Below are 26,318 nucleotides of genomic sequence, written 5' to 3' on the forward strand. Positions count from 1 at the left end.
AGACTCTTCCCTGCTGCCTGTTTCCAACTGTGACAGCCTAACTGTGGGTGTGGCCCTGCCAAGAACCAGTTGGTCCAGCTCTGGGGCCCTCGTCAGAACCCCGCTGGCCCCGTGTCTGCACACGTCACCATGCTGCCCAACACTCACCTCCACCAGCTTCCCCACAGAGATGTTGGAAAATTCCTTAATGACTTCCTTGGATGGTAGAAGACACACAGTCCCTTTGCCGTTATACCCGACTCCGCTGACCTGCCAGGGCACGGCAGAAGCAGGGATGCCACCGAGAGTCACACCAGACTCCCCTGGACAGCCCACAGTCTCTCCCCTGGAGTCCACGGCCAGGACATCGGCCTGCACAGGAGGGGGAGTGCTGCGGGATGCCTGTCACTCAGGGGCAGGGGTGTCGGGGCCACATGCTGCAGGCCGCGAGGCCATGGTCAAGAGCATCCAGCAGAAGCGTGGGCAAGCACTCTGACCTGCAGCGCAGTGGAAGGTGCTTTCACCGGAGCCGGAGAGCAGATACCCGGCCCGAGCCACCACCCCACCATGTAGCTGCCACGCACCATCGGCGGTAGCCATCGGAGGCACGTCTGCACAGGAGGATGCTGCAGTGTGCCAGTGAAACTCAACTGGTGAAAGTAGCCACTGGCCACGGGCCCTAATTTGCTGACCCCTTGCTCTGGAAAAGCACCAGGCATACAGCTGCGGTTCCGGGACTCACAACGGCGCCGGGCTCACCGCAGGGAGGAGCAAGGTGGGTTGAGCGTCCTGCCCGGGTCCCCAGGGAGGCGTGGGAGTTTTCTAGCTTTTACATTTTGTAACAAGGGGCTGGGAGGTCACTCAGCAGTGGAGACCTGCCTGGCACACCGGAGGCCCTGGGTCCCTCCCCAGCCCGGCAAAATATATATACCCATTTCATAACGTGAGCATTAAAAACAACCAAGAAATGAAGAAGGGCACCTTCGATCAGCCTGGGGCTGCAGGACGACCCTGGCACTTCTTCCTCACTTGCCCTAGAAGTGGCCTTGTGTCCTCCCCAGGAAGGAGAGGTCTGCAGTGTGCACCACGGCCTCCGGCCCCCAGATCCCTGGTCGACTCACCTCTGCGCGGAGCCCGTCGGAAGTGACAAGCTGGGTCACCGTCATTTCATTGGCCGTCAGTGTCCCCGTCTTATCAGAGCAGATGACGTTGCAGCAGCCTGGCACACAGAACATTGGTTAGAGAGAAAAGGAGTCGCCGCCACCAACCCTGGGCCCAGGGGCATGGAGGTCCAAGGGCCTCCGCCCAGAGCTCCCCCCTCAGACCACAGGAACCGCTCCATGGAAGCCCTCACCCAGCGTCTCCACGATGGGCAGCTTCCTCACGATGACCCGCTTCTTGGCCATCCGGAGCACTCCCAGGACCAGCGTCACCATGACAACGATGGGCAGACCCTCTGGAATGGCCGCCACAGCCAGGCTGGATGGAACGGTCCAAAGGGCCACACTTACCACGTACTCAAGGACCCGCGCGTCCCCCTGGGGTTGGCAATGCCGTAAGCTAGTGAGGCTTGTCCCCCTCCTCGTCTCCGTCCCCAGTCCCATGGTGAGCCCAGCTTCCTCTATAGCTTCCGCTGCCCGGAGCTCTGCCCGCAGACCCTGCCCGGGAGGTGACCTCTCCTGCTAGGCAGCGCATCTGGGTAGGAAGCAGCAGCTATGGCCGTGTTTTACTGTTTCTGCACTTAAATCATCCTCATTTATCAGAGAGACAAAGTCTCTGGACCCTTGACAACGATTTCTAGCATCAGCAGTGAGTGGGAAGCGGCTGTTGGTCTGGCGGCTCCCTGGGGACTCGGGGTCTCGTTATTCTAGCGACTCAGATACTTCCTGCAAGGAACCGAGAGGAGGAGATCAGAGTCGGGAGACATCCAGCACCTTTGCCACTGAGTCGCTGCGCTGCGGTGACTGCTCCCTTCCCCTCTCTGGACCACGCGACCCGCCTCCCAGAGCAGAGATTGACTGGGTAAGAGGAGCACGTGGGCCAGGCTGGGCCAGTGAGCTGCTGCTCTTGGGAACGTCCCCTCCCGCGGTGCATCCACAGGTGACCGGCCACCGGCGAGGCCTTTCTGGCTTGGGTGTGCCAAGGCTCCGCCACACGGGGGCCAAAGGATCCCGCGTTCTGCCCTCTGGGAATGGAGGGACGCTGCGCTGGGCCCGGGGTCTGCTTTTGGACCCCGAGGACTCTGCTGCACACCGCGCCTGGGTGAGCCTCGCAAACGGGCGGCCGATGAGCAGCCGGGCACCCGGGTCAGGCAGCACGGCACGTCCAGAATTGACGGCTCGCTCCAGAGACCGGGAGCAGGGCTGGCTGCTGGGGCTGGAGGGCGGGTGGGGCACGGCGTGACGGGGCGCAGGGTTTCTTTTTGGGTGATAAGAAAACGTTCTAAGAGGATGGTGGTGGCGGCTGCCCCTGGGGAACACCTCAGAAACGTGGGGTGGGTGTGAGGGCGAGTGGCATTGCAGCAAGCCGCTTCAGAAAGAAGGAAAAGCAGCCTCGGCTGGGGACTGCGAGGGGCGCTGAGCTGACGCTCCCAGCCAGGGCCCCACCTGTGCCCCGCCGAGGGGTGGGACGTGGGACGTCAGTGAAGTTTCAAGAACTTCATCAATGGAACCACTGGGGGGCCGGAAGTGACAGGGGCCGAGGTCTTTCCCGTGGGGACTCTGCAGGAGCCCCACAAGACACACCCGAGGGCAGGCCTCTCCAGAACAGGGCTCGCGTCCCAGCCCGGGGCCAGGCCCTGAGGAATGAGCCAGGGCCACTCTGATGATGCTGGGCACTGGAAGCCCACAGCCCAGGCCCTGCCCAGGACAACCCCACGACCACGCCCCGCTGTGCCAGGGCTGCTCTGCTTCCCGGGGGAAGCCCCACCAGCGGAGCCCCAATCCTTAAACATCAGCAACAAAACAGTCGGAGCGAGCACACTTCCTGACCACCTCCGCTGGGGTGGCCGGTTTCGCCCTCTGCACCACCGGGCACAGGGCAGCGGTACTCAGCCAGGTCTGCTGAGGGAACGCACGTCAGCAGGAGACCCTGGCCCGCCTCTTGCACGGTGAGGCCTCGGCCTGGCGGGGGAGAAGTCAGAAAGCCTGCTGGGGACGCTCACTCAACGCAAACCACGCGTGGCCGCCACGGGCAACCCGCCTGGTGCACACCGAGAAAGCAAAGGGCACAGCCAAGCATGAATGGCACAGAGCTTCTTATCATGTGGCTGTAAGAAGCCGTCAGATTTCAAAGGAGCTGAATGTGGACGAAGGATGTGCACCGTGGAATTGAACAGATACAGCGTACGAATGGCGCCCTTCACCCAGAGACAATGCACCATTCAGGGACACATTACATAAACCGAGGTCACTGTCTGGCTTAGGGGCTGTGCTGGCTCTCGAGGTGACAGTGAGGCGGCCTCCTTGGTCTACGGCACGGCTTGCAAGGCCAGCCAGGCAATCATTTGCAGAGGGTTGTGGTGGGGACTCCCCATCATGCCTGGGAGGGCACCGCGCATGTCCCTGGACCGGTCCACGGTAATAAAAGATTAATCCACAAACCAGTAACGATTAGAACAGGCCCGGAAAAGCACGTTCCTTCATCATCCTGAATGTCACTCAGGGTACAAGGAATTAGGATACAGTTTTCAAAAGAATAATTCATTTTACCCAGTTTGGAAAACCCCCTCTGTGGTTGCCACCTTCTGATTGGTGTTTGAGGTGACTTTAATCTGCCACTAAAAAATGAAAAGCACTCCCCATTTTTTTTTTTGGCATTACTAGGAATGGAGCCCCCGGGGGCCCCTAGGACAGGGCAAGAGCCGTACCTCTGGGCTCCGGCCCCTTTTGAGGCAGTGTCTAGCTGAGTTGCCCAGGCTGGCCTCGAACTTCCGATCCTCCTGCCTGGGTCTCCCACGTCGCTGGATGACAGGCACAGTCCCCACGCCCAGCTGAACCCCACCCTTCCAACAACACAGGTGAAGGCAGCGATCCCCTCAAGTGCGAGTCCACCGTGGATCAAGGGGAGTGAACGAGGTGAAAAGGAGCCTTAGGACAAGGGACCAGCGATGGCCAACAGCACGGGCGCGGCGGCGGCACACAGAAACCTCCTTTGCTGTTACGCTGAAAGCTCCCGACAGTCCTGCTCTCAGAACTCCGCCCGGCTGTGAGGAGGGGACAGGAGGCCTTGGTCTTTCAGGGAGTTTTGAGGCACTTGGGTCTGAGGGCTCTGCTCTCCCCGGGAGCCCTTGAGGCCCAGACCTTCTCCTCCTGCCTCTGAAGGCTCTGTCCCCGGAGCGCGCTGTTCAGGTGTCTCCAGCCAGAGCGCCACCCGTGCCCCGCCTGCGCCCTCCCACTCCAGCCCCTGCCCTGGGGGAAGCTTCTGAGCCCAGTTTCACTGCTCAGGGCTCCTGACCACTGTGCCACTGCCCTGGAAGGTCACAGTCTCAGGCCCCTCCCCACTGGTCAGGGGCTGGAGGTCTGCTGAACAAGCCCCCAGAGGCCCTCAGGCCCTGTGCCACGGTTGCCTCAGACTCCGTGATCCGCAGCGCAGCTCACCCGCTCCCAGGGGCCCCTTCCTCCTGCCTCCCTCTTCTCCGTCACAATCTGGGGCCCGCCTCTCTGTCTCCTCCGGACTCTATGCCAAGGACGACCGACGCTTCTGTCTCTCTGCCCACAGGACAGCAGAGAGGCCCGGTGTGTCCTGACGCGGAGGGTTCCCACGGCGCGGTTGGGACCAGGAGGGGGAAGGGCCACGTGCTGCCTCACCCCAGGTGTCACCTGGGGGTGCCGTGGGGCCCGGCACTCGCCTCCGGCAGTGCTCCGATGCCAAGCTCCGTCCTCCCCACCCGGCCTCCACATGTGCCTTTCCCAGCCTGACTCGCCCTTCCTGCTCTTCTGTAACTGGCTCCTTCTCAACCCTGTGCTTTGACTCTGCCTAGAAACCATCCCTGGCACAGTCCTGGGTCACATCTCCTCCCACCTCCCTTTCAAGCTCCCTCTCGGCAGCGGGTTCCTCCCGTGGCAGGGCTGTCCGCGTTGGGGCTGGGCTCTCGCTGAGCTGTAATTATTATGAACACACATTTACATCGCGAGCCTCTCCTGTCCTCACTAGCCCGAAAGCCACGAGGGCAGGGACCACGGCTCAGTCAGCACTCGGGCGATGCACACAGAGAGCTGGCAGCTGCTCAGTCAGCATCTGTGGGGCAACTAAGGAGCTGCTGGCTGCCATGGGCGGGCGGGAGGGCTCCTACCCTGCCCGACTGCATGGTTCCGAGCCTTTCCTCACTCCTGCAGTCTGGAGCCAGCAGCAAGGCTGGAGCCCAACCTGCTCCCCACGCTGTGCCATGAACCGGTCCCCGAGCAGCCGCGCAAGCCCAGCAGGACGGAGACGCCATCCTGTTCTCCCCATCACAGGACACCCAGGGGTCACAGGGGTCAGCCCAGGTCCCTGCACCTTCGGCTTCTTGAAGGTGAGGCCTTCAAGGCCCCGCCGGCAGCCTTGGCCCCGCACTACTCTCCGCATGATGGTCCTGGGGCCCTGGCTCATGCCTCCTGACCTCGCCTCCCCCAGCCCAGGCCCTCGGCAACCCATCCACTGTGATGGTGACCCACCCAGGCCCTAAGCCCGATATCGCCAGCTTTTGGAACAGGGTCCTTGGGGATGTGATCAGGTTAAGACGAGGCCTCCGGTGCCCACCCTGGTCCAGTGTGACTGGCATCTTGCTGGCCAGTGGCTGAGGCAGATCCCCACCCAGGCAGGCCAGTCGGGGTCCTGCTCTTAGCCCACGGGCAAAGGGGTTGAGAAGGGCTGGGCCCCAGCTCTCATCCACGCTGCAGGAAGTGCCGGGCCTGGGCAGGCCCTGCGTCTCCCCACCGTCCTGCCCCACCTCTGCCGCGGGAGCCTTACCTGACCCCAATGGTGAACATGCTGAGCAGCGGCTTGCCCTGCAGCCAGCCGAGGACCAGGAGCAGACCTGGGGAGAGACAGCACGGCCTGTGCGCACTCCGGAGGCCACAGGCATGGCCTGGTGCGGCCGGTGCTCACCTGTGGGGTGAGCAACACCCTCAAGTGCTTGGCCGCTCACTCTTCCTTTTTTTTTGGTGCTGGGGATCGAATCCAGGGCCTGTGCTTATAAGGCAAACACTCTACCGATTGAGCTATCTCCCCAGCCCCTCACTCTTCCTTTTTAAGGAAGGTATTTTATGCCTAAAAAATCTGCCTTTGGAACCAACCTAGACGCCCTTCAATTGAATGGATAAAGAAACTGTGGTATATATACACAATGGAATATTATTCAGCCATAAAGAATAATAAAATTATGGCATTTGCAGGCAAATGGATGAAATTGGAGAATATCATGCTAAGTGAGATAAGCCAATCTCAAAAAACCAAAAGACAAATGATCTCGCTAAGTGGATGATGACACATAATGGGGGGTGGGAGGGAGGCAAGAATGGAGGAAGGAAGGACTGTATAGAGGGAAAAGAGGGGTGGGAGGGGTGGGGGGGACGGGGAAAAGAGGGGTGGGAGGGGTGGGGGGGACGGGGAAAATAACAATGAATCAAACACCATTACCCTATGTAAGTGTATGATTATGCAAATGGTATGCCTCTACTTCATGTACAGAGAAACAAGTTGTATCCCATTTGTTTACAATTAAAAAAAGAAAAAGAAAAAAAAATCTGCCTTTACTTTTTCAGGAAAGGTTCCAGCCAAGTTCAAGTTAAAGAGACAATGGGCTCATGTTAGCTGTTTGCAGTATTCACATTCCAGGTCACTGAACAATTTGTGTATTATTTCAAATGCTTCCCTACTTGCCATATGCAGCCAGGTCCTCCAGGGTGCTCGGTGTGCAACGATAGCTAGTCCTGGGATCGGGGATGGGCCGCTGCTTTTCCTGGGGGGCGGCAGGGCCCTGGGGATGGAGCCCAGGGCCTCAGGCATAGGCCTAGAGGCAAGCACTCTATCACCAGCTACAACCCTGACCTGGGCTGCGTGTCCTAAATCATTTTATCCTGTGTGCTCCTGGTTGAATTTTCCATGTTCTCCTGCAGGATTTACTAAACAATACTGAACACCAGGCCCTGCACATGGGGGCCATTGCAGACAGACCCTGGGGGGAGGTGTCTGATCTGGCTGGGACCTGTGGAAGATGTGCAGGCGGTGGAGAAAAGCACAGGGCTGCCAGATGTGGCCTCGGCTTCCCTATCTGTAAAATGGGACTGTGCCTGTGCTTCCCTGTAGGAGTAGTGTGAGGCCTTGGGTTTGATTCCTAGCACTGCAAAGCAAACAAGCATTCCCGAAGTGCCCAGCACACCCTGGCCACACTGGCCGTGCCCAGAACTGGCTATCGTCATCCTCAGAAGCAGTGAGGAGGAACCGTGGGGGTGGGCCTTGGTAATCCCTCAGAGGACCTGCTAAAGACCACTGGCTTTTTTCTTCAGCAACCTGGGCATTTTATGCTGGGAGGTAGTGGGGCGGGGGTGCCAGGTGCGATTAACTGCAACTCAGTTGTCAACTGAAGTTTCTCAACCCAAATGCCCTGGGGTGAAACAGATCAGAGGGGCACGGGGAGCCAGAGCCACCAGGCTCTCCTGCCCTGTGGGCCTCTGTGGTCCAGAAAGCTGATGCTTGCTCCGAGGGGCCCCTGGGAAGCCACTGGGAACATCACCCCCAAATCTATGTTCAGTAACTTGACATTGGTGGCTTGGAGGTGGCCACGCTCAGAGAATTCACACACAGGCACTGGCAACGCTTCCCACCCTGTGGGCCTTTTCCAGCTTCCCACCTTGCTGGCACTGACACATGCCCACTGAGCTAAGCTCCAGCTTAACATGGAGTGAGGGTTTGCAGGGCAGCAACCCGCAAGGCCCTGACGGTGGAAGGCTATTTCTCAAACATATTCAAGCTCACGGCATAGGCCTAGAGGCAAGCGCTCTACCACCAGCTACAGCCCTGACCTGGGCTGCGTGTCCTGAATCATCTTATCCTGTGTGCTCCTGGTCGAATTTTCCAGGAGAGACACAGGGTGCCGTCTACCTTGACCATCTGCCTTGAAGCGCGTTCACTGGGTATTTGTCCCTGGGGTGCTGAGGGGGAGCAATCGGGACTCTTAGGCAGGCGCAGGTGTTGGGGGAGCTGGGTTTGCCTGTCACGTGGTCTCCGAGGCAACTCAACTCCGCCTGCAGCTGGGACAGCCGTACAGCCCAAGAAGCGGCAGGCCTGCGCCCCAGTGGAGCGTCACCCAAGAACACCACCCAAGAACACCGATGCTGGAATCGCGTACCATTTCCTGTGAGTATCAAAAAATTCGCGTACTATTCTTCCTGTGAGTATCAAAAAATTGTTTAGAATGTGAGAGGCATTTCCTGCTTGCCAGACATACAAAACAGGCAGCCGACCGGCCAAGCTGGCCCGGGAGCCACCCTCTCCAAGTCCTGATCTAGAGTGTTCCAGAGGCCAGGGGGCAGCCAGGGCCCCGGGAAATTTTACTCTGCCAGAAATGTCTGATGTGTGTGCAGCCCCAAATTGACACCTCTGGGTGGCCAGGTACACAAAAGGCCTGTCATGAGGAGGGGCACTGCTTCTCCGAGAACGTTCTCTGGCTCGTGGTTTTGGCCAGACTCAGGCAGCGCCTGTCCACCTGCTCCCTTATCAATCAAATAAATGAGGGCTGACGGAGAATCCAGCTCAGCCAGGTGCTGACCCTGAAGGCTGGGAGTGAAGGACCCAGCTGGAGGCCGGAGCCGGACAGAGCAGGAAGGAGGTGAGGGGCCCGCGCAGCCTGTGGGATGTCAGGGCTGAGGCCTAGTTCAGGTCTGAAGCCCCGCAGTGATGTGGTGTGTTGCCGAAAGCCTGGACAGCGCCAGCCCAGGCACCACTCTTAGGCACAGAACCGCGGCTGGGTTCGTGGCTGAACTGTTTCCCAGCCTCCCTTGCCGCTAGGGAGGCCTGTGACGCCATTCTGGCCGAGGGAAACGGGCAGAAGTGACGACTCCTCCGGGTGAATGCCTCGAAAGCTTCCCCAGGAGCCCACTGTTTCCCCTGGGGCTGGCGCAGTGGAAAGGTGGCCTCCAAGGACCGGGAGGGAGGCAGAGGAGCAACAGGCAGGGGCCCGGCCAGGGCGGCATCTGAGGGAGCTATCCAGCAAAGCCCCTGGCCCAGGGACGTGCCCCCGACTGCCTCGGAAGCCACCTGTCAGTCACTCAGCCGCTCTGAGGCGAAACCTCTTGCAGCTGTTGGAGCGTCTCTGACGCCGACCCTGAGATCCTAGAGGGACACCCGGGGGCTGCCCCAGGACAGCCCCCGGTCTCCTGGGCCCTGCAGGAAGCCACGTGGCTCACCAATGACACCGAAGGAGAAGAGCGTCAGTTGCTTCCCCAGCTTGTCCATGCTCTTCTGTAGAGGAGTCTTAGGCGTCTGGAAGGGAGAGAGCCGTGCGCTCAGTAGGCGTGATCCCAGCAGCGAGATCCAGGCTGCCTTTTTTTTTGCGGGGCTGGGGTTGAACCCAGGGCCTCGTGCGTGCGAAGCCAGCACTCTACCAACCGAGCTACATCCCAGCCCTTACCTCTTCAGCCTGCATCATCCTAAACACTTCCCCGAACTGAGACTTCTCCCCTGTTCCGATCACGATCCCCTGTGCTCGGGAGAAGGGGAGGAGAGAGGTGTAACGGGAGGCAGGGAGGCTGGGCGCGGGAGGCCCCCAGGGCCGCGCTTACCTGGCCCTTCCCGCACCGCACCAGGGTGCCCATGAAGACGATGTTGCTCGGCGAGCTGAGGTCCGCCTCGCCCGCCAGGGGGCTGTCCGTCTTGCTGCATGGCTCGGCCTCTCCAGTAAAACTGGACTCATCCACCAGGAGGCCTGTGACCTAGGGCACAAGGGGAGACACCACGGGAGCTGCCCCTGGCTCTGCCTATTGGGTTCAGCTGCCCAGAACGGCATCCGGCACCTTAACGGATGTCCGGCAGGGAAGGGCGCCGGCTCGGGAACGAGCGTCAGACTCAGGGCCTCCCTGCCTCTGCCAGCGACAAGAGCTTTGCACATTCCGCCCCTCTTGGAAAACAAATCTCCCACCGCCTCTTAAAGCTACTCAGAGCCCCACACGACTGAGAGCACAAGGCAAGGGTTCTTCCAGAGGAAACTCTCAAAGCACCTGGGCCTCCTCCCCCCAGCAGGCCACCCGCAGCCGTGGTCCCCGTGGGCTGTGGCTCCCTAGAGTCCTGCACAGTGATCAAATGCTCTGGTTCGGATGCAGCTTCAGGGTCCCCCAGGTGAGGTATCAAGAGGGTGGAGACTTAATCTGCCTGGTGTCAGAGTGGCCTCTGGAGGGACAGGACTGGGAAGGGTCAGCAGGGTGGAGACCCGTGACCGAATTCTGGTGGCCTTCCAGAGAGGGGTGAGAACAGAAGAGGACCAGTGCCAATGCCTTCTCTTGCCATCCGACGCCTGGGCTGCCCTGGCACTGCCGGCGGGAAGGGTCCGCCCGTGCAGGCCTCCACCCAACCTCCAGAGCCATGAGCCAAAATGGGCCTCTTTCCTCAGGAGCAGCTCAGCTGGGAGCTCACTGCTGTGGCTCTGAGCCAGGGTCTCAGGGACACGCCGAGGTTAGGTCACAGCAGAAGCGCCCACAGGGGCAGGGAGGCACCCACGCCCCAGGAAGGAGCCACCTGCCAGCCTGGGCTGAGGACCCCGAGGCTCAGACCTCTCGGCGCTCACGGCCCACCAGCGGGGCCACCGTCCTCTCCATTCACACCTGGAGACACTGAGGCACAGAGGGACTGAGCGTCTTGCACAAGTGTCCACAGAGATTTGAGCAGAGTCTGTTCCAGAACCTGCACTCCTCACGATCTCCCACGATCGCCTTTGGGCACAGAGCAGTGCATCCCACTCCAGAGACGCTGGTGGCCAGACCATCAGGAGGCACTTAAGGGGCCCCGGATGGGCTGTATCCCCGGGTCCTGGTCACAACACAGAGAGGGACACCATCTTCCACAAGCCCACACAGGCCTGAGAGTTCCAATTCAAACCAAATTCAACAGCCATTTTTGAGAAACATGTGCCCTGCCTGCTTCTAGTCACCAAGGGTGGCAGGGCCACCCCTGCCTGGGCAACGCCCATCTCCTCCCTGACTGACCAGAGCCCACAGCAAGGAGCTGCAGTCCATGCCCAGCCTCCCAGCCCACGGCCCTCTCACTCTTGGGACAGTGGGAGCGAGGGGAAGTCACAATGTTCCTGGGACCGTCTCTGAAGGTGACTCAAGGCCATGACAACAAGCACGTCGGCCTAGGGAGACGCGGCCACCGAATGTCACGTGGGCTGCTGGAGCCGAGGAAGGCGGTAGGGACACTAGGGAGTGCTGAGAAAAGGGTGGACTCTGTTGAAGGTGAACAGAGACGGATAGTCGTGACTGACACAGCTGAGCAAGGTCACCTGTCATCAGAGAGGCGCGTGCGGCCCCTCACCCAGCTTCTCAACCTCTTGGTAAGTCCACAATGTTTCTGAAGGTTTTCTTCTCTTTTCTTTTGAGGAAGGGGACAGAGAGAAGAGACCAAGGCGACTCTGCAGAGTGGGCAGGGAAGCAGAGGCGGCGGGTGCTCTGGGGGGGGCCGGAGTTCGGTGTGGCTGCCTCGGGCTGGAGAGGGATCTCTGCCCCCAGCCCCAGGAGGAGGGGGCCCAAGTAACTCAGAGACCCAGTGACCTCTGGGGTGAAGCCAGGGTGTGGGGCACGCCCCGTAGGGCCAAGGCTGGGAGGAGGGACGAGGGGCGAGCGGGCTGGTGGCAGGTGGGAGAGGGTCCGGGCAGGAAGGGCCCTGAGGGGAGGCCTGCTGCGGGGGTGAGCAGCGTTTGACTGGCCGAGGTCAGGCCCTGGCGCAGAACTCAGGCCTTTGCGAGCATCACTGAGCCATGTCCTCTGCCTTCGAGGATAGCCCCAGCTGCTGTCTCCAGGAAGCCCTGGCCGTCCTGGCTGGCGAGCCTCGTGGTCAGGGGAATCCTGGGCTCCTGCGCCCACCCAGCGGCCCCGCAGTCTCTTAAGGAGATGAGGGAATTTTCACACAATGGTTAGCATAGACGCACAGTCTGTGACACACGGTCACGTGTCACTTAACCACAGGGACGTGCTCTGAGATACATGTCTTCAGGGGCCCTCACCACTGTGCCCACGTTGCAGGGCACTGGGACCTATGTCAGCTAGGGCGTCACAGCGGGCGATGGGGTTGCAGGTAGCACGGCTCGTTAGCTCTCTGTACAAGGAAAGCCAAGGGCCGGGGCTCTGGACGGGGAGGAGCAGCTGACCCTGTGGGGCCACGGTGCAGAGCTTCTGGTGACCCGGGGGACAGGATCTCAGGGCAGGGATCAGGGCACGAGGGAGGATGTGAGCCGGCCACAAACAGGACCAGGTCCCAGGCCCTCACCTGGCAGTTGCTGCCCCAGTGGGCCTGGCCTGAGCAGGGACGCAGAGCCGCGTCCCCTGGGGGCTGCACCAGGGCTGACCCAGCAGAGCGGGACTCCCGCCCAGCGATGCCTGGAGCTGAGAGCTCCAGCTCCGCTCCCACTAATTCCAGAGGGCAGGGAGAGCCAGCGCACCCTGCTTCCTGCCGGGCCACGAGGCCTCCGGCCTGCCTGCGGAAGAGAAGGTGCGTTGCTGTCCCCAGGAACCCTGGGGACGGCTGCGGTTACTTTGAGAGCTTTGCACATCCACAGCTTCCCGCACCCCCTGGACCTGAGACGAGTGTCTAGCAAAGCACTTGTGGATCGCGGAGCTCGGCGGCTGGTACGAAGGTCCCCTGAGTCAGCAGAACAAGCGACTGTCCAGCGGAGCACCTGTGACGTCGCCTCGCCTTATCAGTACCCAGGGGACATCCGAACTCCCTGTAAGAAGGGCAGGAGGGAGCCCAAGGCGTCATTCAGAACTCAAAACGCCGTATCAAAGGCCTGCTGCAGAGACCTGGGACCACAAAACTGAGTTCAGCTGCTGACGCCACACGGCGGGCCACCGCCAATCTCCTCCTCACAGTGACCCTGTGAATCCGAGACGAAGAAGAAACTGAGGCTCAGAGAGGCAAGTCCCTCTGAGTCGCACTCTGGGAGATGCAGGGTCAGGGCACCAACCCAGCAGCCAAGCTCACCCCCCTGTGCCCCTGCCAGGAGCTGATGGGCACTCTGCACCCACAAGACCATTTAGTCTCAGCAACCCCACTGCGCACATCAGCACCCCCTTTAACAGAGGAGGAAATGGAGGAACAGAGACCTTAAGTGACTTTCTCAAGGTCGCACAGTGTGGCTTGCAGACCGGGTTCAAACCCAGGCTCAAGCTCAGGCCTAGGGCACCGACGCCTTTCTTCGTGGCCTCTCCCTGTCCCACACTGGCACCGTGGCTGCCCGGTGTCCGGACCCCAGCCCCTGCCTGGAGGGAGTCCACCTTCACCAGGCCCGCCCTGCTACAGACCTGTCCACAGAGAGTCTCCGTGGCCCTGCCTGGGCTCCACTGGCGCGGGCCTTGGCGTCCGCCCCTCTCCGAGCCCCTGTCCCTTCCAGTGCCTCTGAGGGTCCAGATGTGGCCGGGTCCGCATGCCAGACTCAGCCCTTCACCACGGCTGTGAGCCCCACGCTCCTGGGGGGTTGGCAGAGCAGACCGCTCCGTGGCAGTGTGTGCTGGGCAGGGCCTCGCCTTTCCCTGAGCCTGCGAGGACCTCAGGGAGCCTGGACAGTTCGGTGAGGCTGCCACCTGGGACCCACAAGGTCACGGGGACTCACCCCCACCATGCCAGGAGGACGCTGTGGCTGCCCTTTCTGTGTTCCCACCTCCTCGTTGCCAGGCAGTCCCACCCCACCATGATTGACGCCCGTGTCTTCCCTCATCCCCACTGTGCGCCACTGCAGGCTGGCCAACTAGGAAACCTCCTCGCCAGCCTCGTCCATGGGGGATACACTCCGAGCCCCCATGATGTCTGCCCACAGGTAGCACCAAAGCTCAGAGATGCCAGGTTTCACCGTACTCACCACCTCAGGGCATCTGACTCGTGAACCAGGCGAGTCAGAGATCAGCAGTGGTGACTAGCAGCCAGCTGGACCACACTGACCATACACTGGGTAAGAACTCGGGATGTGCAGGGTGACAATGACCAGGTTGACTCGGGCCACCGAGGCCCCAGGGTGAAGCCACGGTGGTGTGTGGGGGAGACTTACTCACATGAGAAGAAGCACTTGGCAAACCCTGGGTGAGGCGCTCAATGCTCAGAATCAGCGCTTGCTACTGTGGACTGGCACGTGGGCACGTGTGCGTGTGCCGGGGCGGGCACACGGGCGCTCACCTCCGTGAGGCGGATGTCCGCAGGGATCCGGTCACCAACGGAGAGGGACACGATGTCTCCGGGAACGAGGTCTCGTGCGAGCAGGTGCTGGAGCGTCCCCTCCCTGGTGCTGTGTTGGGTGGGAGAGACAGGCAGCGTGCTGACCGCGGCTTCCATGCCCTCCGACTGGCTGGGAGGTGGTGGTGAGGCACGCTGGCCTTTCAATGCAGATAAGCCCTGTGGCTTCACAGTCTCGTTTTTCTTTAAACTTGGGGATGCCAAAAGCTTTTGAGGACCCTGGACATCATTCGAGAAATGAGGCTACTGCCTTTTACTCTGCCTGCAAGCAAGACCAGGCCACTAGCTTTCTGGAAGCTTCCATGGGGACAGGTCATCAGTTCTGAGGCCTCCTAATGAGCTGCAGTGAGCCACCTCCTGTGCTTAGAGGACACACCACTCTGGGGGCAGAGCCCAGCTCAGAGGTTAGGGGCCAGCCTGGGTGGACCCGGGGCCAGCCTCAATACCCACACATTCAGGACCACCTTTCCCAGGGCACGGCCATCTGCCCTGGGACCCGGACAGCTGTGCAGTAAGGGCTCCCCTGGAACTCACTCCCCACGGCCCTGGTCAGTCCAGCGGCCTCCTGCTTCCCCTCTGCCCTCCTCGGTTCACCCACACTGGGCAGCCAGGGAGCTCGGGCAACACAGGAGTCAGGCCACTGCTCGCTCCTGCTCTGAAGCCTCCAAGCCTCTCCCAGGACCTTGGAATCAAACCCAAGTCCTGCTGAGTCCTCCCGGCCTGGGCCACCACCTGCCAGCCCTGCTCCTGGTTCCGTCCAGTCCTGAACACACCCAGCAACTTCTGGTCTCCAGGGCTCTGCAGGCTTCGACCGATGGAGCAGCCATTCCCCTCTTCCTGTGCACAGTTAGGTCTTGCTCAGGATCCACCCTTCTCCCAGCGCCATGAGCTCCAGCAGTGGGTCCTGCCTGGCTAGCTTGGCACGGTGGGCCCATCTCCACCTGCACAGCTTAGACATGGACACTCACGCCACCCTGGCCCCTGGGGCTCTGGAAGGGTCTCCTCACGCCATACACACACAAACAGCCTCTTCTGTGGGACCTTGGCATGTTTGGCTATGAAGCCTGGAGCCATGGCAGCCTCTTCAGGACCATGAGGAGAGCCATGCAGAGAGCAAAGCCACAGAGCTAAAGATGGCCGAGCAAAGGGTAAAGAGACCAGGCCTTGGGGCCAGTGGATTAACCAATAACTAACTCCACTGACTCTGCCTTAGAGCCCTTGTTATGAGACAAGTCAATCTCCTGTGGTTTGTACAAATGAGCTTCCTGTTCCTTGTAGCCAAGAGCACCTCCGGAAGATCCACCTGTTGTTTCTGCTGCTCTCCCGTGGCTGGTTCCTCTTCCGCGGGCCTCGACCAAATGTCAGCTCCTCCGTAAATGTCAGGTCAGGGCAGCTGGTGACAGCTAGAGTTGTCCCCGCCCTCCTCAATCACCACTACATCTCTGCTGGCTTTGGGCTTGGGAGCCCCCACCGCACCCCACAGCATCCTGCTTCCAAACTGCCTGCTGGGCCGTGAGCTCCCAAGGCTGGGCCTTCACTCCATCCTCTGGTACCACCTCAGTGCAGTCTCCCCTGGCACACAGTAGGCGCTCAATAAACATGTGAAGACTGCACAGAGGATGGAGGCAATCTGGAAGGGGCCGCAGGGCGGAGCCCCCTGCCTGGTGTAGCAGGTCTGGGCGACATGGTGCTCTGATGACTTCCGGCTCTTCCAACTCCCCGCGGCCCACCTCTGCCGCTCAGGAAAACGGGATTCTTTCAGAAGTGGCTGCTGGGACGTCAATAATGCAACTGTCCGCCCGCCCGAGAGGCCAAGGCTGGGTGTTTAAACCTCTGGATGGGATCATGGAGCCACATAAATCACTCACGTCTCCATGACCGTGGACCGTGGCACCCTCGTACTCTGAGGACCAGCTGGTCTGACCAGCAGGCCCAGGTCCAGCACAGTCCCAGCAGCGCCCCCAGGCTCGCTCACCCGGCCCTGCCCGACTGCTCTTCCTGTCCCTGTTCTGTTGCTGCTCCTCCTCTGCCTGGGCTTCCCACTCACACTCCCTGGAGCTCTGGTCCCTGGGAGGCAGCTGTCCCCCCACGGGGGTCCAGCCTGCTGCTGGGGGCTGCGATCTATGCCGACCGTGTGCTGAGGTTCTTCCCCAGATGTGTCCTTCAGAACCACAGCGAGCTGCCGTCCTCCTGAGTTTAAGAGCTCGGGTCGGGTGGAGGCTCGGTCACCTCGTTTCAAGCAACAACACATACCCAGGAGGCCGCCTCAGCCTGGGAGGGCCGCGACCCGCGAGCAGGGTCGGGAGAAGACTTTGGCCTTCTGTGAAGTCACTCCACTTTTTACAAGGACATAAACATGAACTGTTGGCAAACTGAGAATCAAACTCAGAGGCCGCCGCCCTTCCTCCCCGTGAGCTTCCTTTCAGGCCCTGGCAGAGGGTCTGCCCGAGCCTCCAAGACCCCTCCCTGGGCCGCATCTGAAGTCCACAGTAGGCAAGCACAGTGGGATCTGCACCGAACAGGTCAGAGGGCGTTCTGGAAGCTTCTTTGGCACCAGGCTGCATAAGGCGTGACGGACAGTCTCCTTCCATCACGTGATGGAACATTCTGGTAAGAGCAGCATGGCAGCGCTTGTCAGAGTGGGAACGTCCAGGCGGGAGAGAGGCTCTTAGGGTAGCGGAGCAAACGCCCGGTGCTCACCCCCCGTCCACGCCGCCCGGTGGCTGTGCTGCTGCCCGGGCGTGCCAAGCCCTGGGACTGGACCTCTTCTGAGTCACCCTCTGAGAACCCAGGAGCCCTCCCTGCCCCTCCCCTGAGATAAAGTGCACCACTCCCCAGGTTCTACTAAAGCCCCTCCTGTACCTACAGCCCCAAGGCTGAGCACCCTGGTTTATATGCTGATGATGGAGTTGAGGCCCAGAGAGGTTGAATGACCTGTCCAAGGCCACACAGCCACCAGTTGTCCAGACAGAGACCAGGTCTCATAACCGCATTCCTAGTGGGATGTGGTTCTCCCAACTGACAAGACGAAGGATAAGACTTCTGCAGAGCATCTGCCAAGCTCACCAGCCCAGCGACTCCTCTGAGCCTCAAGGTCCCAGGGAAGCCCCGACTCACCAGTTACATTCCGGAGGAACCAACTTGGTCAGCTCTTCTAGAGACTTCTCCGACCTATACTCCTGGCGGGAATCACATGGGACAGGCTGCTCAAAGTGGGGCACGCCACGAGCAGCCCCTGTCCAGGTCACCTGCCAGGCACTGGGAAATACACACCTGGACAAAGGCCACAGTGACCACGATGAGCACAGCCTGGGGGAGGAGGGGATGGGCATGAGCGAGGCCAGGAGGCTGGGAGGCCGGTGCCTTCCAGACACGCTTCCTTTCCTTTCATGAGGAAATTTAGGAAACAGACATGGTGTCCTCCTACCCAACCCCCCAAAAGAGCAAAAAATTCCCACTGGGTCCCAATTCCTGAGGGACCCATGTTGGGGCCCCCATCTATATTTGTCTGCACAGAACACATGCAACACAACAGCGTGTGATGGGGCATCCTCCTTCACACACCACCGTTCCCACTCAGTGCCACGTGGAGGACACAGCTCCGCGCCTGCCAACGAGGGTGTGGCCGCAGCCATTTGAGCAAAGCTGGGGTTGTGCAGAGGGGTCTGCTTTGGATTTTAAAAGAACAATTTGCACAAATGGCAAGCAGGGGTGACAGCCATGGAGGCGGTCAGCAGCGGCTCTCACACTGTGGCCCAGGGATGAGGCCAGCAGTGGTCACCAGCTGGAGGAAGGCGTCAGGAAATGACCCCTCGGAGGCACGGTCTCCTCGGGGGCTGCTGAAGGTGTCTGGAGTTCCACAGAGGTGATGGCTGCCAGAGGAAGGGAGTGGACTGTGGTCCACTGAATCAGCCGCTTTAAAATGACCCGGTGTTTATGTGAATTTCATCCTAACAAAATATTTTAAAAGGCACACCTTTTTTTTAAAAAGGTGCTTATCTCTGGGTCATGGGTCAAGGGCAACCACTCCTGGCAAGGTAAACATGTAGCCCAGGACCAGCCCTTCCATCCCAGGAGTTCCCTGCCACCCTCTTCCTAGCAAAGAACTCGAAGGTAGCTCATGTCCACCAAGAGAGGACTGGCCAGGTCACACCTTGATATCGGGGTAAAAAAAGATGTGGATTTGCTTTCTTTTTCCCTCTGTTGTTTTTTTTTTTTTTTTCCCCCACAGAGTCATCTCTCATTCCTCTCGTGAGCAGAGAGTGGCCCCCGGGCAGCCCCGACGGGAGCAGGTGCCTCGCACTCACCATGGCGATGCTGACCGCATCCTCATACTCCTTGGTGAGGACGCTCACCAGGGCAGACCCCAGCAGCAGCAGGATCAGGGGGTTCTTAAACTGGAAGACAGGGGACAGGCAGGCTCTTAGTGTCGGAGGCCAGCCTGGGCTTCTCACCTCAGTCCTCAGGCAAGGCCAGGCTTCCGGTCAGCCCTTCCGACTGAGAGCTCAGGTTCTCCCTGAAATCCCAGCACCGAGCCCTCCTGACACGTCCCCATGCAGACGCGGGCCCCGCCTCCGAGTCTTGGTCTCGCCTTCCCCATCTCCCCGTGCAGGACCCGTGGCGGGATGCCAGCCCGGCCGGACATGGCCGAGTTCTCTCCTGCCACACAAGCCCCTCCACCCTGGACGTCACAGACCCAAGCGTGGACAGCAGTCTGTTCCTGCAACAGCCTCTGCAGGACGCGGCGATGTTCCCTGCAGAACAGGTGTTCCAAAGTTCCCGAAGCACTTCCTCACGCGTACCTGCCCTTCGCTCGTGGGAGGCTCTTGTTACAGACATGGAAGGGGCACAGGTACGAGCACACGGGAACAGGATGGAGGCGAGCACAGCAAAGGTCAGGACCAGGAAGCGTTCACACATCAGCGAGCCAGTCACGGTGGTTTGAGGCAGGGCTACGCCTCGGACGCTGGGCTTCCCGACAGCCAGGGCACAAAGGGAAATGCGGTCACACGTGTCACTGCTCTCGGGACGAGCAGCGCTCCAGCTTCGGGCCAGAGCGGCGGTGAGGGTCCAAGCCCGGCCTCGCCCCCACACTCCCCACGAGCTGCTCCTCTGCAGGAGCTCTGGGGACAGCGCACCGCAGCCCTGAGTCGGCCTCCCAGACGGTGACACTTCAGAATGAGCAGCATGAAGCCACTGCCCCTTCTTAGCTAGATTCTTCTATGAGGCTGCCCAGCTGACCACAGGACACTTCCCCAGGACTCAGTCCACATCCATCCTGAGGTCCCTAGTCCTCTCGGGACCTAGAACTGGCCTGCTGGGTGGCGTGCTGGGCCAGGTCTCAGCAATCTGAGCCTCCACCATGACCCCACCGAGACACCCCACACCTCTGACTCCGCCAAGCCCCAGGGGCTCCCGGCGGGTGAGCTCTGTGGCGATGCAGGCAGAGTGGCCAGCACCTCGTAGGAGCTCGATAAGTGCGGCCACCAGGAGAGCCAGACCGATCATGAAAGGCACTTGGTGACGGACTGAACGCAGAACAGTGGCCACCCAGGAAGATGGACCCAGATCCGGGCCTTGATCCAATGGGCAGTTTGCCAATTTATCTTCGCCAGGACTGGGCTGGGCTGGGCTGGAATGGGGGTCTCCACAGAGAGAGAACCACACCTCGAAGCCTGTGTGCCCGTGAACCCCAGCACCTAGCCCTGACCACAGGGAGTGAGGTCAGTAGACAGGACAGCAGAGGAACTTCCCACAGAAACCTGAGACCTGCACCAAAATGTCCAAGACAGACCTCACTGACAAAGTCACAGTCTTCCTCATGAGGGTGAGGTCCTCAGTACACAAACAAACCATCCACAGACTGTGAGGACCTCTGAGAGCATGTTAAGGGACATGCCACCCAATGGCAGTGCAGTGGGTGGGCTCTGTCAGACCCCAATTCTAGCAAACCAACCACAAAGCGCCAAGTTCCAGGCATGTGGGGAAACCAGCTGAGGACACAGGGACCCTCCGGTACCCCTGCTTGGAAAATAAGCAACCTAAGGCTTGAAAGCCACGGGCTGGCCCTGGGACCCACGTCCAGGAGAACCAGCCTGAGTCCAGCCAAACTGCTGGGCTTGACCAGGGCCAGGTGGCCCCCAGGGAAGAGGGTGGGACGGGCTTTACCGGTGCCGGACACTGCCAGGCTTAGGTAACACACAAGCCAGCCTAAGGTACCTATTACTCTCATTTTCTCACCAGGAAAAGCTGAGGCCCGCGGGAGAGGTGTTGAGTAACTTGTTCAGACACCTGAGTGGAGGCCGGGATTTGACCCGGGCTATCTGATTCTAATCAACGATCTTACTTTCTTTCTTTTTCTTTTTCTTTTTTTTTGCTCCCCACTGAGCTCCAGCATCAGCCCTGGGGCCAGCTGATTCTCATCTGCCAACCCTGGGCCTAATGGGAACTCACGAGACAGCAGCGGCCAGCCCCGTGAGGTGGTGAGTCCTGTCACTAGAGACAGACACCTGGCCAAGCAGGAGCTGGACAGGGAAGCCAGAACTGAGCCCAGGACCCCGGAACCCCAGTCACGCGCAGCCTGTGCCCCTGCAGGAGTCCACAGAGGCCAGCTTGAGCACAGAGGGTGTGATGGACGAGCAGGTCTCTCTGTAAGAGATCTGAGATGTCGCTCTGGAGGGGCCCTGGCTGGCCGTGGAGGCGAGCCCTTGGTGGGAGGAAGAGGCTCAGAGCACGTGTTGACAGGGAAAAGTGGGAAAGAGGACCACCAGGGGAAATGGGGAGGGAGCGGGGGTCCCAGTGGCAAGGGCAGCCCCAGCCACAGGGGAGAGGGACCCTGCACAGCCATCTGAGCCTCCTCTCCCTCTTCCCAACACAGGAGTTCCGGGAAGCTTGAGGGCTGGCCAGCCACCTGCCCACCTCGGAACCCATTTTGGTGGCAGAATGCTTCCCTGAAGCACCTCCTCTGGGCCCTCAGAGTTGCCCAGTGAGCACGGGGACCACAAGGACATGGAGGTGAAGGATGCTGATGGGACTGGGGTTGGTCCTATCCATGGAGCCAACCCGAAGACAGCTGCCCGGGCAGCCCAGGAGCCAGGGAACGGGGAGGGGCTGGAACCCAGCCACCCGATGCCCTGAGGCTTTTGGGAAGCTCCTGCTGATGGGCCTTCCTGCCTGGTCCCGGTGGCGGGTGTGACCTCCAGAGAGGAACTTACAGCGCCTCTGCGCTCTCGTCTGCTTCCCGTGGGCCTCTTCGGCACCACACCACCGCAAGGACGCAGTTCTGGAGCCAGAGCCTGCTGCGCCCATCAGCCGCCCCTTGCTGCTCCGTGTGGCCTTGGGGTCAGGTCGTCAGATAAAACGCCTGACACCCGACGTGACTCTCAGATGAACAAGGACCAGCTAAAAAGCATGCTCATGTCTATCGCAATACTCGGGACACGCACACGTCAAACCGCCTCTTATCTCCTTGAAATCCACGCGGAACAGAGCATCCTATATTTTCATTTTCTAATTCTGGCAACCCTGCACGCACTGGGGAAATAGTTGAGTGTCTCTGCACTTCTCTCTCTCCTCTCCAAAACGGGAGGAGGAGGAGGAGGACTAAGTGGGCCTGGCTCACGGTAGGTGCCCTCCTGGCCACAGCACCGGACTGTTGGCCACCTATGCAAGGTGCCCTCTGCCAGCTCAGAGAGCCTGAAGGAAGGGCGAGACTTCTTACCTTGTAGAGCACCCACCCCAGCCCCAGGGAGGTCCTGTCCAAGACACCTTCAGTCAATATTTACAGAGGGCCTGGAGCCCCCCCGCCTGGCCTGGGCACCTGCGGACCCACCTGATCCAGGTACTTCTTCCACGCAGGCTCGGCGTTGTCAGTCACAAACTCGTTCCAGCCGTGGACCAGCCTGCGCTGTGTCACCGCAAACTCCGACAGTCCCTTGTGCAAGTCCACCTGGAAGGAGCCGGCCGTGCTGGAGCTCACCGAGGCCTTGCCAGGACCTGCCCCAGCGGCAGACCCCACTCCACAGCCAGCCCCTTCTGCAGGGGACAAGGACAGGCTCGTTTCCAGAAGAGAGGGGCTCATTCAGAGACCCCAGCGGATGGGGCAGAGCGGGAAGGGAAATGCACAGACCCTCCTATTTTGACAGCAGAGATGGCACAGGGCTGCAATTTCAGCAACGGGGACTGCGTGTGGGATTCCAGAAGTGCAGGAACACGTGTTTTCTTTCTTTCTTTTTTTTTTAAATAAGCCTTGAGAGTGTAAATGGAAAACAATCTGACATTTCCTCAATGAAGCTCACCATTAGCTTTTGGCCCAGCAATTCTACTGCCACGTCCATACACCCAGCAGAACCGAAAGTGGGTCTCAGAGAGGCCTGCACACCGCGCTCTGGCAGAGGAGGGGGACCCGTGCCCACTGGCGGGCGCCTGGGTGAGCAGGTTTGGTGCACATGCAGTCCAGTGTTCTTCAGCTCTAAAAGGAAGGAACTGCTGACCTGGGCCACGCGGATGCAGCTTGGGGGCATCAGTTAACTGAACCAAACCAGCGACTCCGCTTAGGTCAGGTTCCTGCGCAGTCAGACTCGGCAGAAGAGGATGGTGGCTGCTGGGGCTGGGGGGTGGCATTTAACAGGGACAGTTTCCACCTCGCAAGAGGAGACTTGTTCCAAGGAGAGCGTTGACTACCACACCACAGCGAGCGTGTTCTCAACGCTCAAACGGAGGCTCACCGGTGGTGCCAACGGTGAACACCGTGCTGTGGATCTTACCGCCACCAAAATCATGCAAAGGGAGGCAGTCAGAAGGGCTTGTGCATTCGCGGTGCCAGACGCCCCTGCATGCTCTCCGCTAGAACTAACGGAGCTGATTTAAGAGTCACTAGTAACACAGGGCAGCGGTGTTGTTGGCTAGTGGCTAAGGTCTCCCTGTTTGTAAATGTCAACAGGGAAGCTGCATGTGGTGGCAGAGACAGCAGGGAAGCTGAACTGACTTCCCAATTCTTCGGAATAGGGAAAGAAAAGCAAGCAGGTTTTCTAGGTGGGAAAATCTGGGCAGGGAAGGAAATATTTCCTTCCCACTGAACACTGATGAGCAGGACTTGAGATGGACTTTTGGATTCTCAGGAAAAGACTGGCCTCAAACAGGGACTTCTGGCTTCCTTGAAAGCATGACATGTGCCCTTTTAAAATCAAACCAGGGTGCTCCACCACTGAGCTAGCCCCTCATCCCTTTCTATTTTTTGAGATAGGGTCTCACTAATTTGCTGGGGCTGGCTGACCTTGGGACCTCCTGTCTCAGCCTCCCGAGTGCCTGGGATGACGGGCAAGCCCACCCTGCCAATATCCGCTGTTTTCTAAGAAGATGAGAGAAGGAAGGCCAGCCCTGCCCATACCTCCCAGGGGGGGTCCTGGGGGCTGCTTTTGCCTGGCAGGGCTGGGGATTCAAATGCACCTGAGAAGCCTGTAAAAATTTGGTAGAAGTAACTGGCAATTCCAGGGATCATGAGGGATGAAGGATGGGGATCCAGACGGTGGCGGCAGCTCTGGGACCTCATGCCTGGGTCCCCCCTGGGCTGCCCTGCTTTCCTGCCTGTGGCTCCTGCCTTCCTGCCTCTGGCCCTCTCCAGTGCTGAGCATGAAGGACGCTGGCCTCTAGGGAGGGCCCCAGGAGGGTTCGCTGAGTGGCAGTAGCCCTGACGAGACTCTCCCTGGAAGCGGTACTTTCCTGCAACCATGACTCAACTGCGTGCACACGAGTCTAGAGCTCCGTGGGGCGCTGGGTGCTTCGCCTCAATCTACAAACCCCACACAACCAGCACCAGAGTGGGCACAGTTCTTACATGAAACGCTCTGGCCAAATCCTCTTTGTGGCACTTGCACGCTTCCTTGGGTGGCAGAGCTGTGACTGCCCGCTCTCTCTCGGAAGCTCTCAGCTCACACTGTCCATCAATCTGTGGAAAGAGCAGCATTCCTGGTTAGCGAAGGAAAGCGTGCACAGACGCATCTTTTTAAAGCGTGACACACCAATGGGAAGTGCGTGTCCTTCACGAGCAGCTTGAATTTGCACACGCGTGGGTAGCATGTGACCGGCCTCCTCCGGAGACGGCAGTACCGGCCTGGAAGCGCCTTCGAGCTGCCACCTACCTGAAGGGCAACCACCCTCACACTGTCCATCACAGGCTGGTGTTGCTGGGGTGTGAACCCTACAGAAACGGTGACGTGTGACGGACAGACTTTTCCATGCCTGATCTTTCATTCAATGTCATTAGTGAGGGTGACACCTGAGGTTGCAGGTAGCAATGGCTTGCTCATCTCCCAGGGTGCTTAGTGTTGTACCTGGCGAGCAGATCACAACCTCTTCATCCATTCTCCTGTTGATAGATGGTTGTGCTACTTCCCGTCAGGGGCTATTACTGACGCATCTGTTTTTAGCAAACTTGTTTAATAGAATAGAACTCGCAAGGCCTCAGAACAGGGGGTAATTCACATATTTAGAACTGGAACCTTGAGGCAATGGGAATCTAGGTCAATTATACACCACGTCCTAGAGAGCGCATGCTGCTGACAAGAGGAGGTATCACAGCCTGGTTCTATGAGACATTGTAACTAACCCAGGATAAGGGTGGGGGCTCCCAGCCAGCTCCGGGAGTCTGTGTGGAGAGACACAGGCCTGGGAAGAAGCCACAGGGAACACCAGAGGCTCTGGGTGGCTGTAACAGCACAGCGAGGTCTCGGAATCAGGACAGGCGAGGTGTTTCTGCAACACTTCCTGGTATTTGGCCACCCAGGACGTGATAACCATCTCTTCCTCTTCCAGCAGGTTATTGCAAACCAGGAAGGAGGAAAGGTGGGGGGCATTGACAAAGTTCTTCCCGTAGCGGGAACAGAGATGCAAGCTCCTCTCTCCTCCTTGCCAGCTGCCTCTCCCCAGCCCCAAACCAGGAAGCGCAGCAGTGACTGCCGGGCTCATCCCACAGGTGCCCAGTCTCCTGTGGGCCCTCCCGCATCAGCAGCGTGTGCTCTGCACCTTAAGGGAAGATGTGCACCAGACCCTGAGACAGATGCCCCTGCTGTAAGACCCGGTTCCGCTGGGCCAACTGCGTGCTTGGTTCCAGCCCTAGCATAGCCGTTCTCGGGCTTTCTGGTCCTCTCTGGCCAGGACCACATCCCATTCACTTTTCAGGCAGCATCCGGAGTGACACTGAACGTCACACACGTGCGTGTGTGTACGCCCCGCCCTCCCTGCCTGGAAGCAGGGGCAGACTCCAGTCGCTCCCAGGATGAAACCCACTCCCTTCAATTTGCTGCCACAGATGCCACCTCAGCCCCTCAGCTCTTGGCAACCACAGGTCGGTTTTCTGTCTGTGAGGTTTTAACTACGCACATTTCATATAAATGGAACCATACCCTATGTGACCTTCTGGTCTCTGTGTTTCCTTAATGATCCCAAAGTATTATTTTTTGCGGCAAACAGATTCTGTGGGCAGCTGGGGCTGGTGACGTGGAGCGGGCCTTCCTTAGTCCCAAGGGGACAATCTAGGACATAGGCACCCCTCAGAGCAGCTTCGCCAGCACGCACAGCTCAGGGCTGACATCTAATCACCAGAGGCTCCTGAGGGAGCCACAAAGGGCAAATGTGGCCCCAGCTGACACACGCTGGCTGAACAGCGGGCTCAGAGCCAGGCGTGGGGCCTGCAGGCAAGCAGCCTCCCTGGCCCGGCCCTTCTGCTCCCAGCCAGCTTGGGGGCTTCCATTCCCCTTGATGCTGAGACCCCAGCGAGCTGGGGCTGGTGCTTTTCCACACCCTCCTGCATGCCTGCTTCCTCCTCTGCAGAGGGGTCCCGCAGCACAGGCCATGGGGTGGGGGGATAGCAAACAGGATGTCTGAGCCCAGTGCCTGGCACCTGGGAGCACCAAGCACAGGTGAGCTGA

General features: G+C 59.7%; 1 protein-coding gene across 2 annotated transcripts in view; it reads right to left on the reverse strand.

Moving 5' to 3' along the window:
* Positions 1 to 26,318, reverse strand: part of ATP2C2 (ATPase secretory pathway Ca2+ transporting 2) — a gene marked incomplete at its 5' end in the record, with an annotated part of 48,538 nt that overhangs the window by 12,789 nt on the left and 9,431 nt on the right. Inside the window, 13 exons of one of the 2 annotated variants that reach the window (XM_079117567.1) lie at positions 148 to 249; positions 1,101 to 1,198; positions 1,334 to 1,458; positions 5,929 to 5,995; positions 9,366 to 9,441; positions 9,590 to 9,658; positions 9,741 to 9,890; positions 14,335 to 14,443; positions 17,509 to 17,570; positions 17,665 to 17,700; positions 18,699 to 18,788; positions 22,223 to 22,339; positions 24,227 to 24,337. In XM_079117567.1, the coding sequence (XP_078973693.1) occupies positions 148 to 249; positions 1,101 to 1,198; positions 1,334 to 1,458; positions 5,929 to 5,995; positions 9,366 to 9,441; positions 9,590 to 9,658; positions 9,741 to 9,890; positions 14,335 to 14,443; positions 17,509 to 17,570; positions 17,665 to 17,700; positions 18,699 to 18,788; positions 22,223 to 22,339; positions 24,227 to 24,337 (1,212 nt within the window). Of the gene's footprint in view, positions 1 to 147; positions 250 to 1,100; positions 1,199 to 1,333; positions 1,459 to 5,928; positions 5,996 to 9,365; positions 9,442 to 9,589; positions 9,659 to 9,740; positions 9,891 to 14,334; positions 14,444 to 17,508; positions 17,571 to 17,664; positions 17,724 to 18,698; positions 18,789 to 22,222; positions 22,340 to 24,226; positions 24,338 to 26,318 lie in introns of those variants that run through there. The other variant, XM_079117568.1, reaches the window with a different exon arrangement.

Source organism: Sciurus vulgaris, assembly GCF_902686455.1.
Source record: "Sciurus vulgaris genome assembly, chromosome: 17".
Taxonomy (NCBI): domain Eukaryota; kingdom Metazoa; phylum Chordata; class Mammalia; order Rodentia; family Sciuridae; genus Sciurus; species Sciurus vulgaris.